The following is a 14,001-nucleotide window of genomic DNA, read 5'->3' on the forward strand; positions in this document are numbered from 1 at the left end:
GTCACTCCGGTTAGGTTACCATGCCTCTCCTCTACCCTGGCTCGCTGTTGGGGTCTCACGGCTATCCTCACTCACACTGGCCTTGCGTCCTCATACTCACACTGATCTTGCGTCCTCATACTCACTCACACTGATCTTGCGTCCTCATACTCACTCACACTGATCTTGCGTCCTCATACTCACTCACACTGATCTTGCGTCCTCATACTCACTCACACTGGCCTTGCGTCCTCATACTCACACTGATCTTGCGTCCTCATACTCACACTGATCTTGCGTCCTCATACTCACACTGATCTTGCGTCCTCATACTCACACTGATCTTGCGTCCTCATACTCACACTGATCTTGCGTCCTCATACTCACACTGATCTTGCGTCCTCATACTCACACTGATCTTGCGTCCTCATACTCACACTGATCTTGCGTCCTCATACTCACACTGATCTTGCGTCCTCATACTCACACTGATCTTGCGTCCTCATACTCACTACATGATATTCCCTGAGGGATCACTACATTCGTTATAATACCTAACAAATTTGTTTCGATAAGCACACGCAATTACAACTTTTTTCAAGTGACGGATCCTAAAATTCACTTGCTTTGTTTGGAATGCCATCTGTATTTGTGTAAAGTACTTTAACGCTGGCTTTATTTTATTTCAGAAATATGAGTAGCATAATAAACCCTACATTATTTGAGTTAGGAAAATACTATTTGTCAAATATAAATGCTGTTCTCAAAAAGATTCGCTCCATTTTGCACCCGCAAAAGAACTTAAATTTTTAAAGGTTGATAAATGTTAATCTTCTTGTTTTGAGGAGCTGTTCACTTGAGACAGTTAAGCAAGTCCCAGCTGTGTCTGGGTCCAAGTGACAGGATGAACACCCCCAGCGGGTTTTCTTCCTATTGGGGAGTGTTGTACATGCTGCTATGGCGGTGTGTTCACGACCCACCAAATCCATTAACAACCAGGTACCCATTTGTTGACCAGACCACACACTAGAAGGTGAAGGGACGACGACGTTTCGGTCCGTCCTGGACCATTCTCAAGTCGATTGTGAGTCGATTCACAATCGACTTGAGAATAGTCCAGGACGGACCGAAACGTCGTCGTCCCTTCACCTTCTAGTGTGTGGTCTGGTCAACATACTTTAGCCACGTTATTGTGACTCCTCGCCTGCACAGGTACCCATTTTACTGTTGGATGAACAGAGGCTACAGTTAAGGCTTGGCGCCCAGTCAATCCTTCTCCTTTTCTCTCTTCTTAGGTTCCCGAAAGTAAATCCCCTATTTTCTACCTTATTACTTCCAATATTCCTCCTATTCTCCTTCACTCGTGGAGTGTCTCGAGGGATGGCATCTTCCCATCACTTACCACGAGTACCCAAGAGACCTAGGGCCAGATTCACGAAAGCCCTTACGCAAGCACTTACGAACGTGTACATCTTTCCTCAATCTTTGACGGCTTTGGTTACATTTATTAAACAGTTTACAAGCGTGAAAACCTCCCAATCAACTGTTGTTATTGTTATAAACAGCCTCCTGGTGCTTCGGAGCTCATTAACTGTTTAATAATTGTAAACAAAGCCGCAAAAGATTGAGAAAAGATGGACAGGTTAGTAAGTGCTCGCGTAAGTGCTTTCGTGAATCTGGGCCCGAGTCAGTACCCACTCGGTATACTGTAGCGGCATTGTATACCATAGTATACCCCACTCTACACAATAGTCCAAAATTATCTCCCCATTAGGTTTTGACATTTTTCTACAAAGAGTCCCCAAACACGAGCCCCATTTCTATTCCCATTCTCTTATCCCTTTTACTCAGCCCCATTCTCTTACCCCCTTTATTCAGCCCCATTCTCTTACCCCCTTTACTCAGCCCCATTCTCTTACCCCCCTTTATTCAGCCCCATTCTCTTACCCCCCTTTATTCAGCCCCATTCTCTTACCCCCCTTTATTCAGCCCCATTCTCTTACCCCCTTTATTCAGCCCCATTCTCTTACCCCCCTTTATTCAGCCCCATTCTCTTACCCCCTTTACTCAGCCCCATTCTCTTACCCCCCTTTATTCAGCCCCATTCTCTTACCCCCTTTACTCAGCCCCATTCTCTTACCCCCTTTACTCAGCCCCATTCTCTTACCCCCTTTACTCAGCCCCATTCTCTTACCCCCCTTTATTCAGCCCCATTCTCTTACCCCCTTTACTCAGGCCCATTCTCTTACCCCCCCCTTTATTCAGCCCCATTCTCTTACCCCCTTTACTCAGCCCCATTCTCTTACCCCCCCTTTATTCAGCCCCATTCTCTTACCCCCTTTACTCAGCCCCATTCTCTTACCCCCTTTACTCAGCCCCATTCATCTATTCCAGGAGTGCCTCTAGCCGCCATGGAGACCCTCAGGTCGTCTGCAGACTACCCCGACTATCCTCATTTCTTCAACGACAGCTGGGACGAGCCCCCTTGGGACGAGGCGGCCGAGTCAGAGATTGCCAAGTGGGTGATGAGGTGGTTACTGGTGATTGTTGTGCAAGGTATGAGTAGTGTAGTCGTGCACGGTAGTTTGTCCTCGCTCAAGGTGGTAGTGTAGTCGTGCACGGTAGTTTGTCCTCGATCAAGGTGGTAGTGTAGTCGAGCACGGTAGTTTGTCCTCGCTCAAGGTGGTAGTGTAGTCGAGCACGGTAGTTTGTCCTCGCTCAAGGTGGTAGTGTAGTCGAGCACGGTAGTTTGTCCTCGCTCAAGGTGGTAGTGTAGTCGAGCACGGTAGTTTGTCCTCGCTCAAGGTGGTAGTGTAGTCGAGCACGGTAGTTTGTCCTCGATCAAGGTGGTAGTGTAGTCGAGCACGGTAGTTTGTCCTCGCTCAAGGTGGTAGTGTAGTCGAGCACGGTAGTTTGTCCTCGATCAAGGTGGTAGTGTAGTCGAGCACGGTAGTTTGTCCTCGCTCAAGGTGGTAGTGTAGTCGAGCACGGTAGTTTGTCCTCGCTCAAGGTGGTAGTGTAGTCGAGCACGGTAGTTTGTCCTCGCTCAAGGTGGTAGTGTAGTCGAGCACGGTAGTTTGTCCTCGCTCAAGGTGGTAGTGTAGTCGAGCACGGTAGTTTGTCCTCGCTCAAGGTGGTAGTGTAGTCGAGCACGGTAGTTTGTCCTCGATCAAGGTGGTAGTGTAGTCGAGCAAGGTCGCTTCAGTAAGATTCTGCCCTATGTGTTTAACAATTTCTTCTGTGTTGATGGATCTAAGTTGAATTCTTAATGGCTTTGTAACTGCTGTCTTAGATGATGTTCCAGTGGTCTGTTGGGCATGTCTTCCCAGTGGTGACATTGGTAGTGTGGTCGTCGTTCAAGGCAGTAGTTACATCGTGTAAGCAACCCATTCTCGATCGTCTTGCAAAGTTAATTAAAAATTCCTGGGGTAGTCTTAGTCAGCTAGTTTGAAGTAGGTGATATTTCTTGCTCATCTTGTCAAACATTGTAATGGAATTAGGCCCCCCAGATCCTTATGTGTAAACACTCAGGACTCTACTCCTTGATATGGTTGGGAGTGTTGGCTGTGTAAACACTCAGGACTCTACTCCTTGATATGGTTGGGAGTGTTGGCTGTGTAAACACTCAGGACTCTACTCCTTGATATGGTTGGGAGTGTTGGCTGTGTAAACACTCAGGACTCTACTCCTTGATATGGTTGGGAGTGTTGGCTGTGTAAACACTCAGGACTCTACTCCTTGATATGGTTGGGAGTGTTGGCTGTGTAAACACTCAGGACTCTACTCCTTGATATGGTTGGGAGTGTTGGCTGTGTAAACACTCAGGACTCTACTCCTTGATATGGTTGGGAGTGTTGGCTGTGTAAACACTCAGGACTCTACTCCTTGATATGGTTGGGAGTGTTGGCTGTGTAAACACTCAGGACTCTACTCCTTGATATGGTTGGGAGTGTTGGCTGTGTAAACACTCAGGACTCTACTCCTTGATATGGTTGGGAGTGTTGGCTGTGTAAACACTCAGGACTCTACTCCTTGATATGGTTGGGAGTGTTGGCTGTGTAAACACTCAGGACTCTACTCCTTGATATGGTTGGGAGTGTTGGCTGTGTAAACACTCAGGACTCTACTCCTTGATATGGTTGGGAGTGTTGGCTGTGTAAACACTCAGGACTCTACTCCTTGATATGGTTGGGAGTGTTGGCTGTGTAAACACTCAGGACTCTACTCCTTGATATGGTTGGGAGTGTTGGCTGTGTAAACACTCAGGACTCTACTCCTTGATATGGTTGGGAGTGTTGGCTGTGTAAACACTCAGGACTCTACTCCTTGATATGGTTGGGAGTGTTGGCTGTGTAAACACTCAGGACTCTACTCCTTGATATGGTTGGGAGTGTTGGCTGTGTAAACATTCGTTAAAGAAAGAGGACTATCCAGGGGGGTAGAAATAGCCTAAGCTACTCTAACCCTTTGAGATGTATTTATTGTTTATCTCAATAAACATACTTGAACTTGAGTACTATCCAAGTCGAACAATGTTTCTTGCCTCATTGCTTGATATAGCTAATGGAGAAGACAGGATAGTGGCAGCTTCTTGAGATTATCTTGAGATTATCTTGAGTTGATTTCGGGGCTTTAGTGTCCCCGCGGCCCGGTCCTCGACCAGGCCTCCACCCCCCAGGAAGCAGCCCGTGACAGCTGACTAACACCCAGGTACCTATTTTACTGCTAGGTAACAGGGGCATAGGGTGAAAGAACCTCTGCCCATCGTTTCTCGCAGGCGCCCGGGATCGAACCCGGGACCACAGGATCATGTGTCCAGCGTGCTGTCCGCTCGGCTGGCCTTATAGTCAATATTGGCTTATTTAATAAGCCAATATTGGCTTATTGCTTATAGTCAATATTGGCTTATTTAATAAGTACATATGTGACATACTAATTGATTGTAAATATTTTAGTTTACCTTGAAAAGCTTCATAGAAAACACCGACCTCACCTAACCTTCTTAGTATGTTAAGATAAGCATCTTATTGCTTCTTATTTACAATTATTACTTAATCTATACCGTTGATAGGTTAAGTAATAATAGTCACATATGCACTTATTAAATAAGCCAATATTGACTATAAGCAAGGGCGAGAACGGGTTGCATCACCAATGTTGCCGTGCGATGTAGTGTTGTATTTGTCGTGTAGTGAAGTAGTGTTGTATTTGTCGTGTAGTGAAGTAGTGTTGTATTTGTCGTGTAGTGAAGTAGTGTTGTATTTGTCGTGTAGTGAAGTAGTGTTGTATTTGTCGTGTAGTGAAGTAGTGTTGTATTTGTCGTGTAGTGTAGTAGTGTTGTATTTGTCGTGTAGTGTAGTAGTGTTGTATTTGTCGTGTAGTGTAGTAGTGTTGTCATGGACTGTAGTCAGATTGTCGTGCAAGTTGAACGTATTGTCGTACAGTGATGTAGCGTTATCGTGCGATACAGTAGTGTCTAATACAGTAATCTTGTGGTCGTATACAGTATTGTTGTGAAATATGATATAAGTATGGCGGTCTTGTCAACTACCCATAGCTCCAACCTTCCCCTGAGACTCTCATCCTTTCCCTGAGACTCTCATCCTTCCCCTGAGACTCTCATCCTTCCTCTGAGACTCTCACCCTTCCCTGAGACCCTCCATCCCACCCCTGAGACCCTCATCCTTCCCCTGAGACCTCCCATCCCTCACCTGAGACTCTCATCCTTCCCCTGAGACTCTCATCCCTCCCCTGAGACCCTCATCCCTCCCCTGAGACTCTCATCCCTCCCCTGAGACCCTCATCCTTCCCCTGAGACTCTCATCCCTCCCCTGAGACCCTCATCCCTCCCCTGAGACTCTCATCCCTCCCCTGAGACCCTCATCCTTCCCCTGAGACTCTCATCCCTCCCCTGAGACCCTCATCCCTCCCCTGAGACCCTCATCCCTCCCCTGAGACCCTCCATCCCACCCCTGAGACCCCCATCCCTCCCCTGAGACCCTCATCCTTCCCCTGAGACCCTCATCCCTCCCCTGAGACCCTCATCCTTCCCCTGAGACTCTCATCCCTCCCCTGAGACCCTCATCCTTCCCCTGAGACTCTCATCCTTCCCCTGAGACTCTCATCCTTCCCCTGAGACTCTCATCCCTCCCCTGAGACTCTCATCCCTCCCCTGAGACCCTCCATCCCTCCCCTGAGACCCCCATCCCTACCCTGAGACCTCTCATCCCTCCCCTGAGACCCCCATCCCTCCCCTGAGACCTCCATCCCTCCCCTGAGACCCTCAACCCTCCCCTAAGACCCCCAACCCTCCCCAGACACTCCCCCATCCCTCCCTCCCCTAGTGGCCTCCCCAGCAACGCCCTCTCCCTCCCCCCGCAGGATGTCGCGGGGCGTGGCCAGGGTCATCGCTGTGCTCTTCATAGGCTACATGGTGTTGGGGCTGACTGGCAACTTCCTCACTATCCTGGCCCTCCTGCGCTGTCCTCGGGTCAGGAACGTCACCGCTGCTTTCATTATCAGGTAAGGCTGAGGGTAGTCTTGTTCTCAGGTAGTCACGGGTCACTTCGGGTAGTCACTGGTCCCTGTGACTACCTGAAGGACCTGTGTTCAAACACATTGCATCCCATTGTCACCAAAGGCTCACCTCACTTGCTGGAACACCATGAATGTTTTCAAAATGAAATTGACAAATATATATATATATATCCCTACAGGAAGTACCAGATTACTGTCTCTCACGGGCTCACCATAGCCCGTGCTACTTGGAACTTTGTTCCAAGTAGCGAATCTTTAACAACAACAACAAACTGTGTCTCTCACTTGAGTTACCTAGAGCATACCAGGTATGCTATAGATAGTTATACTTCTACATCTCTCCTCCTCGTCTCCAGCTAGCTAACGAGAGCGTTTGTGCCTTGCAGTCTGTGTGTGGCCGACTTCCTGTTCTGCGTGTTAGTACTGCCTTGGGAGGTGTCAAGATTCCTTGCTGGCAAGTGGGTCTGGGGAGAAGGCTGGATCTGCACCCTTTTCCCGCTTCTCAGGTCAGTTGCCTTCCTTACTCTGCCTCAACCTCCTACTACTACTACTACTTCCCCAACCCGTTCTCGCACTTTCTTATAGTCAATATTGACTTATTAAATACGTGCATATGTGACATACTTAACATGCTAGTTTATTGTTGACCAGACCACACACTAGAAGTTGAAGGGACGACGACGTTTCGATGGGTAAATCGAATCGACTTGAGAATGGTCCAGGACGGACCGAAACGTCGTCGTCCCTTCACCTTCTAGTGTGGTCTGGTCAACTATTACTACTAAAAACAATGATAATAGTATTAAGAGTGATAACCTGAGGGTCAATAATGTGTGTATATGGCGATCCCACAGGTACTGGAACGTTGCCGTCTCTCTACTGTCCATCGCCATGATCACTATCAACAGGTAGGTCAAACACCTGTCTGTCTGCCTGTCTTCCTGTCCCCCCCCCCCCCCCACTCTCACACCTGTCCTAACTCTCACACACCTGTCATCTGCCTATATCATGGGCACGTAACTATTTTCTACATCATATAACTTATACAATAATTATTGGTTCGTTAATCCCCTGAAAATTTCGTTGAATAATAATAAAAATAATAAGAAAATTCAATAAGAAATGTGAAGAAAAATAATAAGTAATTGTAATGTCTTATTACAGACAAAATAACATAATTACATAAGAAGTATTAAAAAGTACTATGTACTAGTATTACTAAAGTACTATGTACTTTATGTAAAGGTTTGAACTACACCAAAAGTCCTCCACCCTCTCTTGAACTTCCATCTGGTCTTAAGTCTTACAAAGTCTTTTTACAAAGACTTATACACCTCGTAAGTCCAAACTCTATATATTGATACCTTGATAATGTACTCAAAAGTGCTGACTTTTCGTATAGTTCAAAAATCTTGATACAAAATACACAAATGCATTAGTTTTTTATCCTAAATGAAGATGATAATACTTGTACTAATGGGTAACATCCACTAGGGCTGTGAGGTAGGTTCGAACCTTAAACCTAGGCATGGCCAGTAGATCACTGAAACTTCTAAAGTCATACAATCGGATTTACCTATAGTCGTAGTGGATTTACCTATAGTCGCAGTGGAGTTACCTATAGTCGCAGTGGAGTTACCTATAGTCGTAGTGGATTTACCTATAGTCGCAGTGGATTTACCTATAGTCGCAGTGGATTTACCTATAGTCGCAGTGGAGTTACCTATAGTCGTAGTGGATTTACCTATAGTCGAAGTGGATTTACCTATAGTCGTAGTGGATTTATCTATCGTCGTAGTGGATTTATCTAAGGTTGTAGTGGATTTTCTCCTTTGATATATATTAAGTTAATGTGATTTTTGTGTGTACTAGTATTAAATATATTAATTAACAAACCTCCCCCCCCCCCTCTCTCTCTCTCTCTGCCTACAGAAAGGTAATGATTGGGTGCTTTAATAATAATTATATAGGTATCTTCAGTCTATTGAGCTACGTATATATTTTCTTCTTTCTGAGTACGATTGCTTGACCGGATGGTCGTTTGACCCGGTGTGCGCTGCGTTCGCATGACCCGGTGTGCGCTGCGTTCGCATGACCCGGTGTGCGCTGCGTTCGCTTGACCCGGTGTTCTCTGTGTTCGCTTGATCCGGTGTTCTCTGTGTTCGCTTGGCCAGTGTTCGCTTGATCCGGTGTTCGCTGCGTTCGCTTGACCCGGTGTTTGCTGCGTTCGTTTGACCCGGTGTTCGCTGTGTTCGCTTGACCCGGTGTTTGCTGTGTTCGCATGACCCGGTGTTCGCTGCGTTCGCTTGACCCGGTGTTTGCTGCGTTCGTTTGACCCGGTGTTCGCTGTGTTCGCTTGACCCGGTGTTTGCTGTGTTCGCATGACCCGGTGTTCGCTGCGTTCGCTTGACCCGGTAATCACCTAACCCAGTGACCTTATAACGCCCTACAATCACCTCTCACTTTCACGAACGAGGCAATTTCGACACCCTTAACAACCAAAATACGCTCAATACCACGGTACACATTTTAACCAAAGGCTGGCGACCGCCAAAAAAGTACAAAAGTGTAGCTCTAGCTTGTAAACTACAAGGTAAACTCGAACTAGTTCATGTACAACATTTATGACAAAAAAACCTTTCGTCCCCTGTACAGGTACATCATGATAGCCCACTTCAGCGTGTACAAACTGGTGTACAGGAAGGGTTGGATCGCCCTTATGATCGCCTTCTGCTGGGTCTTCGCCTTCGTCATGCTTCTCCCTACCCTTCTCAGCAAGTGGGGTACGTACCCTAAGCCCCAGGTACGTCTTGGGTACACTGTGGCATGTTAGAAGAGGTTATGGTGCACTCTGGTACATTTTAGAGGAGTGGTGTTACGCTGGGATGGAGGGGAGGGGGGTTACAGGGTACTACGGTACATGGGGTTGAGATCGTGGTACACTATGGTACTTTAAAAAAGCGGTTGTGGTTTGCTGACGTTTACTAGGAAGGCCAATGATAGCTTGTACCTTTGATGTGGTACTAAAAGTACCTCTAAAAGTATTCATGGTACGCCGGGGGGTGTCCTCGCGGTACAATGCTGTGTCCTGACGGTACACTGGTGCGTTCTGGCGGTACACTGGTGTACCTATTGAACGGTGTATATTAATTACAAACACACTATCGACATACAGCTCCACACCTCCACCAGAACCACACCACACCAGCACCACACACTACCACCAGCACCATACACCACCACACACTACCACTAAGCCCAACCGCTACCATCTTCACCTCGCAGGACGCTTTGGCTTGGACCGACGGCTACAGACCTGTTCAATCCTGGACGACAGCAACAAGTCGCCCAAGCAGGTGCTCTTCGGGTTGGGCTTCTGTGTTCCCGCCATCGTCATCGTCATCTGCTACTCCCTGATATTCTTCGTCATCCACAAGTAGGTCCAGCTTCGGGAAGGGGCCTCTAATAATTCAATCCTCTATTGAAGATTTAGATAATTCTGGCCGGGGAGGATTTACTGGGCGCAAATCCTTAACTGTAGCCTCTGTTTAACTCAACAGTAAAATGTGTACTTGGATGAAAAAACGATTCTTCGCGGCAGGGGATCGTATTCCAGGGTCTTGCCCGAAACGCTACGCGTACTAGTGGCTGTACAAGAATGTAACAACTCTTGTATATATCTCAAAAAAATAATCTTCATTTACATTATCGATGCCAACACCCATATCCCGTTGAATTTAATAACTTAGAATAATGCTATATATGTTCGATGTGGACTTCGAGTCGGACGAAGAGGACCTTCGAAGTCAGACTCCTTCGGGAAGGGGACGAAGGTCCTATTCGTCCGACTCGAAGTCCACATCGAGTTATAGCACATAGCATTATTCTAAGTTATCAAACTCAACGGGATATGGGTGTTGGCATCGAGGAATGTTGTAATCTAAGTCTATAATTTATATATATTTATATACTAAATAGAGTAACCGGCGCTGCCCGGGGTTCACCCTAAAGAATTGCACCAATTCAGTGTTTGGAGCCCAATAGATAACTGGCGACGTGTCCGGTAAAAACGGGACACATAAGGTGTTTTATGTAAGCCTAGAGGTCATTTAAATAATCCTAAAAATCACTTAAGTAAGTCTACAGTCACTTAAAATACCTAAGCGGCTTCTATATCGACGTCCGTTCAGATTAATTTAAGTTAATGATCTTAATATAAGTCGCTATGCATGTTGACAGAAAATGGATGTGGAAGATTTGTTAGGACTGACTATGACATTTTGGTCTCCCAGGTCTGAGAAGCGGATGCGTCAGCACAGCACCCGAGGCATGAACGGGGCGGCGCCCCCCTCCGGACCTACCCTCCAGCCACAGTCCAGAGTCACCACCAAGGTTAGAACCCCACCACAGGCAGCTGATAAGGGGGAAAAACCGATTTGTCATTTGTTTTTTTAACTGCATTAAAAACAGAATGTCCGGCAGGCGTGTCATGTAATGACTCCCAACCTCATTGATCCTTGTTATATCTGTTCTTAAATCTATGCTATCTCCCCTTCTAATTCATCACTGAGCTACGACATGGAAAAAGAATTGCAACCGGGAAATCATCCTGATTTACCACGGTTCCTGCAGCCTCTCAGAGACACAAACCAGGGACCAGATTCACGAAAGTACTTAAGCAAGCACTTACGAACCTGTCCATCTTTTCTCAATCTTTGGCGGCTTTGTTTACAATTATTAAACAGTTAATGAGCTCCGAAGCACCAGGAGGCTGTTTATAACAATAACAACAGTTGATTGGCAAGTTTTCATGCTTGTAAACTGTTTAATAAATGTAACCAAAGCCGTCAAAGATTGAGGAAAGATGTACACGTTCGTAAGTGCTTGTGTAACTGCTTCGTGAATCTGACCCCTGGGTCTTACGCAATTCCACCATTGCAATAAAGTAAACAAAATACATTCTACATACAGAGATAAAGTATACAAAATATATTCCTTATCAAGGAATATATTCCTTATCAAGGAATTTATAAGGAATATATTTAGACTTCAAACACCCTTGAAGAGCTGGTCGGCCGAGCGGACAGCACGCTGGGCTTGTGATCCTGTGGTCCCGGGTTCGACCCCGGGCGCCGGCAAGAAACAATGGGCAGAGTTTCTTTCACCTTATGCCCCTGTTACCTAGCAGTAAAATAGGTGCCTGGGTGTTAGTCAGCTGTCACGGGCTGCTTCCTGGGGGTGGAGGCCTGGTCGAGGACCGGGCCGCGGGGACACTAAAGCCCCGAAATCATCTCAAGATAACCTCCCCCACAGTCTTACTCCGATCAACTGGCATCATCTTGCCTTCACCTGATAGTTTATTATAAGACGTATTGACCAATTATTGCTTCTTTAGGTTATCTTAAGGTTATCTTGCTCCCCAAGTAGTATTCATCTTGTACTCCGGGCAGGTGGAGCGAGAGGCCCGGCGCCGCAGGAATGAGTGGAGGATCACCAAGATGGTGCTCATCATTTTCATCGCTTTTCTCATCACCTACCTGCCCATCACCCTCGTTAAGAACCTGGACAAGAAGGTGGATTATCCAGGTAAGCTCATGGGAACCAATTGACACCAGGTACCATAGGTTATCATGGGTTTAGCTGAGACCAGGGATTATTTAAGATCAGCTAGATTCACGAAAGCACTTACGCAAGCACTTACGAACCTGGGGCCAGATTCACGAAAGCACTTACGCGAGAACTTACGAACCTGGGGCCAGATTCACGCAAGCACTTACGAACCTGTGCATCTTTTCTCAATCTTTGGCGGCTTTGTTTACAATTATTAAACAGTTAATGAGCTCCGAAAGCACTTACGCAAGCACTTACGAACCTGGGGCTAGATTCACGAAAGCACTTACGAACCTGTGCATCTTTTCTTAATCTTTGGCGGCTTTGTTTACATTTATTAAACAGTTAATGAGCTCCGAAGCACCAGGAGGCTGTTTATAACAATAACAACAGTTGATTGGCAAGTTTTCATGCTTGTAAACTGTTTAATAAATGTAACCAAAGCCGTCAAAGATTGAGGAAAGATGTACACGTTCGTAAGTGCTTGCGTAACTGCTTTCGTAAATCTGGCCCCAGGTTCGTAAGTACTTGAGTAACTGCTTTCGTGAATCTGGCCCCAGGTTCGTAAGTACTTGAGTAACTGCTTTCGTGAATCTGGCCACAGGTTCGTAAGTACTTGAGTAACTGCTTTCGTGAATCTGGCCCCAGGTTCGTAAGTACTTGAGTAACTGCTTTCGTGAATCTGGCCCCAGGTTCGTAAGTACTTGAGTAACTGCTTTCGTGAATCTGGCCCCAGGTTCGTAAGTACTTGAGTAACTGCTTTCGTGAATCTGGCCCCAGGTTCGTAAGTACTTGAGTAACTGCTTTCGTGAATCTGGCCCCACTGGATCAGTTGAAATCAGGGACCAGGCGAAACAAGAGACCAGGAAATGAACAAATCCACAAGGGCCGTGACGAGGATTCGAACCTGCGTCCGGGAGCATCCCAGAGACCAGGAACCATGCAAGTGCAGATACCAAATGAGACCAGGTAAGATTAACAACTAAGACCAATAATTATTACATCTTGACCAAGTGATGTTGTTTAAGATTCAGCTACTAGGAACAAGAAGTTCCAAGTAGCACGGGCTATGGTGAGCCCGTAGTGGACTTACCTGGCACAGGAGCGGGGCAAGTAGCACGGGCTATGGTGATCCCGTGTGTCTCAAGATTGATTGATTGATTGATGACGATTAAGCCACCCAAAATGTGGCACGGGCATGAATAGCCCGTAAGTGTTGGCCCTTTTGAGCCATTACCAGTATCAAGAGCTGATACTGGAGATCTGTGGAGGTGCGACTGCACCCTGCGTGACGGGAGATGTCTCCCGGACCAAATGGGGACCAGATGGTGGTGTCTCAAGCTATTCTCACCCCTTTATATACTGTTGTTGATGTTATTAAATAAGTTAATTAAGTGAGGTGTGTTAAGACGGTGGATGGGTGATTGTCCCGCAGGGCTCCACGTGCTCGGCTACGTACTTATCTACATCTCGGCGTGCATCAATCCTGTCATCTACGTCATCATGAACAGACAGTATCGACAGGCCTACAAGACGGTGCTGTTGTGTCGACGTCCCCGTCTCCCGTCTCTCACCTCCTCCCACACAGGTGAGCTACTCACGTGTCTCTGTCTATCTGTCTCTCTCTCTCACACACACACACACACACACACACACACACACACACACACACACACACACACACACACATTGACAGTTGAGAGGCGGGACCAAAGAGCAAGAGCTCAACCCCCGCAAGCATAACTAGGTGAGTAAGACAGCTTTATGCCGGAAGATCCCACAGCAGAGCCTTCCCCGAAGCCTGGCCAGAAACCGGGCCGCGAAGGACCCTGAACCCCGGAACCACCGCAAGGTAACGGAGTCAGTGCGTTATTA

The 14,001-nt window shown here is 46.8% G+C and overlaps 2 protein-coding genes across 20 annotated transcripts in view; one reads left to right on the plus strand and one right to left on the minus strand.

The window, feature by feature from the left end:
• LOC123764477 (uncharacterized) overlaps positions 1–14,001 on the minus strand; it is a 79,784-nt gene that overhangs the window by 46,303 nt on the left and 19,480 nt on the right. The gene's annotated exons all lie outside the window — the stretch shown is intronic.
• Positions 1–14,001, plus strand: part of LOC123764480 (G-protein coupled receptor moody) — a 52,988-nt gene that overhangs the window by 28,966 nt on the left and 10,021 nt on the right. For 7 of the 16 annotated variants that reach the window (XR_011225051.1, XR_011225052.1, XR_011225054.1 and 4 more), the window contains 9 exons: positions 2,374–2,509; positions 6,361–6,501; positions 6,903–7,022; positions 7,371–7,424; positions 9,172–9,299; positions 9,802–9,952; positions 10,809–10,908; positions 11,967–12,102; positions 13,562–13,714. Coding sequence is in view for 3 of the 16 variants with exons in the window: in XM_045752346.2 (XP_045608302.2) it covers positions 2,374–2,535; positions 6,361–6,501; positions 6,903–7,022; positions 7,371–7,424; positions 9,172–9,299; positions 9,802–9,952; positions 10,809–10,908; positions 11,967–12,102; positions 13,562–13,714 (1,145 nt within the window). In the remaining 13 variants the exon portion in view is untranslated. Of the gene's footprint in view, positions 1–2,373; positions 2,536–6,360; positions 6,502–6,902; positions 7,023–7,370; positions 7,425–9,171; positions 9,300–9,801; positions 9,953–10,808; positions 10,909–11,966; positions 12,103–13,561; positions 13,715–14,001 lie in introns of all 16 variants that reach the window. The other 9 variants (XR_011225060.1, XR_006773576.2, XR_006773575.2 and 6 more) reach the window with 2 other exon arrangements.

This window comes from Procambarus clarkii, chromosome 79 (genome assembly GCF_040958095.1).
Source record: "Procambarus clarkii isolate CNS0578487 chromosome 79, FALCON_Pclarkii_2.0, whole genome shotgun sequence".
NCBI classification, from domain to species: domain Eukaryota; kingdom Metazoa; phylum Arthropoda; class Malacostraca; order Decapoda; family Cambaridae; genus Procambarus; species Procambarus clarkii.